We start from the raw sequence: 1,599 nt of genomic DNA on the forward strand, positions 1-1,599 counted from the left end.
TATATTTAAAAAATGCTTTATCCCAGCGAAGCAGAGACGCTCCTGTTCCATCCTGTGCTTTCTTTTCTCAGTGTTATAGGTTCCAGCTCCATTATTGCCTACGCCATCTTTCAAAACGCCGTGCGGTCCCCCGAGGTAAGGTCTGCGCCTCCTTTTTTTCACCCCAGACCGAGGGGTCGGTACTTTGCAGGTGGGTCAGGCGTGTAGCAAAGACTCGGGTTGATCAGGTGCTCTGCTAGGAGCTGCCGCAGGTCTTGGGCTTATGTGGTTAAACTTTGTTTAACAGCTGGGAGGTGAAGGGCTTGCCAAGAATTTGGCCTGTGATAGGAGCTGAAGGGACTAACCTTGAACTGCACGCAGCAGGGAGATGCAGGTTCCTGAGCCCCACGTTTCTGCTGATCCAGGGAAGTCCTCTGGTCATTCCTGGCAATGGGGAATTGATAGTGTGTCCTTTTCTCTGAGGCAAAACACCTGGAGGGCTGAGGAGCTGTGTACAAAGCTGCTGAAGTGCAAACTGGAGATGCTGCTGTAGGAAATGTGTTTAGAGGTGTCAGTCTCTGGGTATTTCTGAGTTGTTTTTCCAGGCAGGAGCGCTACTAAAAGTGACCCAACTGAAAAGATGCTGCAGAGTTCAAAGAGAGGCTGGACTGAAAACCAGTTTGTTGTGTCTCTGCAGTGGGGCTCTGGAAGCTTCACCCTGGCCCTGTGCAGGAACCACAAACGTCTCTAATGCTGAAGCTGAGGGACTCGGGTGCAAACTGCCCTCGGGGTGGGACTGTCCACACGTGTGCTGTGGATCTGAGCTGAACACAGTGCCTGGCACGTCCCGTGTGCATCGCATGGGCAGGTCGTGTGTGCAGGGAACCGCGTGTCTGGGCTCTATCGGACGTGCTGAGCAGGGGGTTGGTGTGTGCACGGACCCCCATCCCGAGTCTGCCAGGCTTTTGCTGTCCCCACATCCCTCTGTCTGTCCAGGACTTCTTTAGGAAGAAGTTCTTCACTGTGAGGGTGGTCAGACACTGGAACAGGTTGCCCAAGGAAGTTGTAGATGCCCCCTCCCTGGAGGTGTTCAAGGCCAGGTTGGATGAGGCTTTGAGCAACCTGATCTAGTTGAAGGTGTCCCTGCTGATGGCAGGGGGGTTGGAACTGGATGAGCTTTAAGGTCCCTCCCAACCCAAACCATTCTATGATTCTATGACATACCAGAGGCAGTGCACAGAGCTGATCGGTGTGGAGCTGGGGTTCGTTGTCCAGGATTTGCAGTTGTCTGGTCTGAGGACCACGCAGATAACAGGTGACTGCTAAGAGCAGAGGACAGTAGAGCTGGCAGCTGTGTTGTAACAAAGCTGTGTTTGTATTTCTTGTGTCTTCAATGTTTTTGTACATTGTGGGTTCGATCTGCAGCCTGGAGAACAGGACTTCCAGGGAATACAGTGAGTTATCCCTGGAAAAGGAAGGCACGCAGTCACACTAACAACTGGCACATGGTTGGATGAAGCAGGGCAGGGAGGAGAACCCGAGTCCAGGTTTGCAGAGCAAAACTGCACCCCTTAAACATGCAGGCCAGTCTTGCTCCCAAGCAGCCAGCCTCCTGGAACC

General features: G+C 53.0%; 1 protein-coding gene across 1 annotated transcript in view; it reads left to right on the top strand.

Annotated features, from left to right (window-relative positions):
* Positions 1 to 12: 12 nt before the first annotated feature.
* The window catches only part of TMEM116 (transmembrane protein 116), a 12,836-nt gene continuing 11,249 nt past the window's right edge, over positions 13 to 1,599 (top strand). The window contains exon 1 of the mRNA XM_010172249.1: positions 13 to 135. Within this exon, the coding sequence (XP_010170551.1) occupies positions 13 to 135 (123 nt within the window). The remainder of the gene's footprint in view (positions 136 to 1,599) is intronic.

This window comes from Antrostomus carolinensis, unplaced genomic scaffold, assembly GCF_000700745.2.
Source record: "Antrostomus carolinensis isolate BGI_N321 unplaced genomic scaffold, ASM70074v2 scaffold22847, whole genome shotgun sequence".
Taxonomy (NCBI): domain Eukaryota; kingdom Metazoa; phylum Chordata; class Aves; order Caprimulgiformes; family Caprimulgidae; genus Antrostomus; species Antrostomus carolinensis.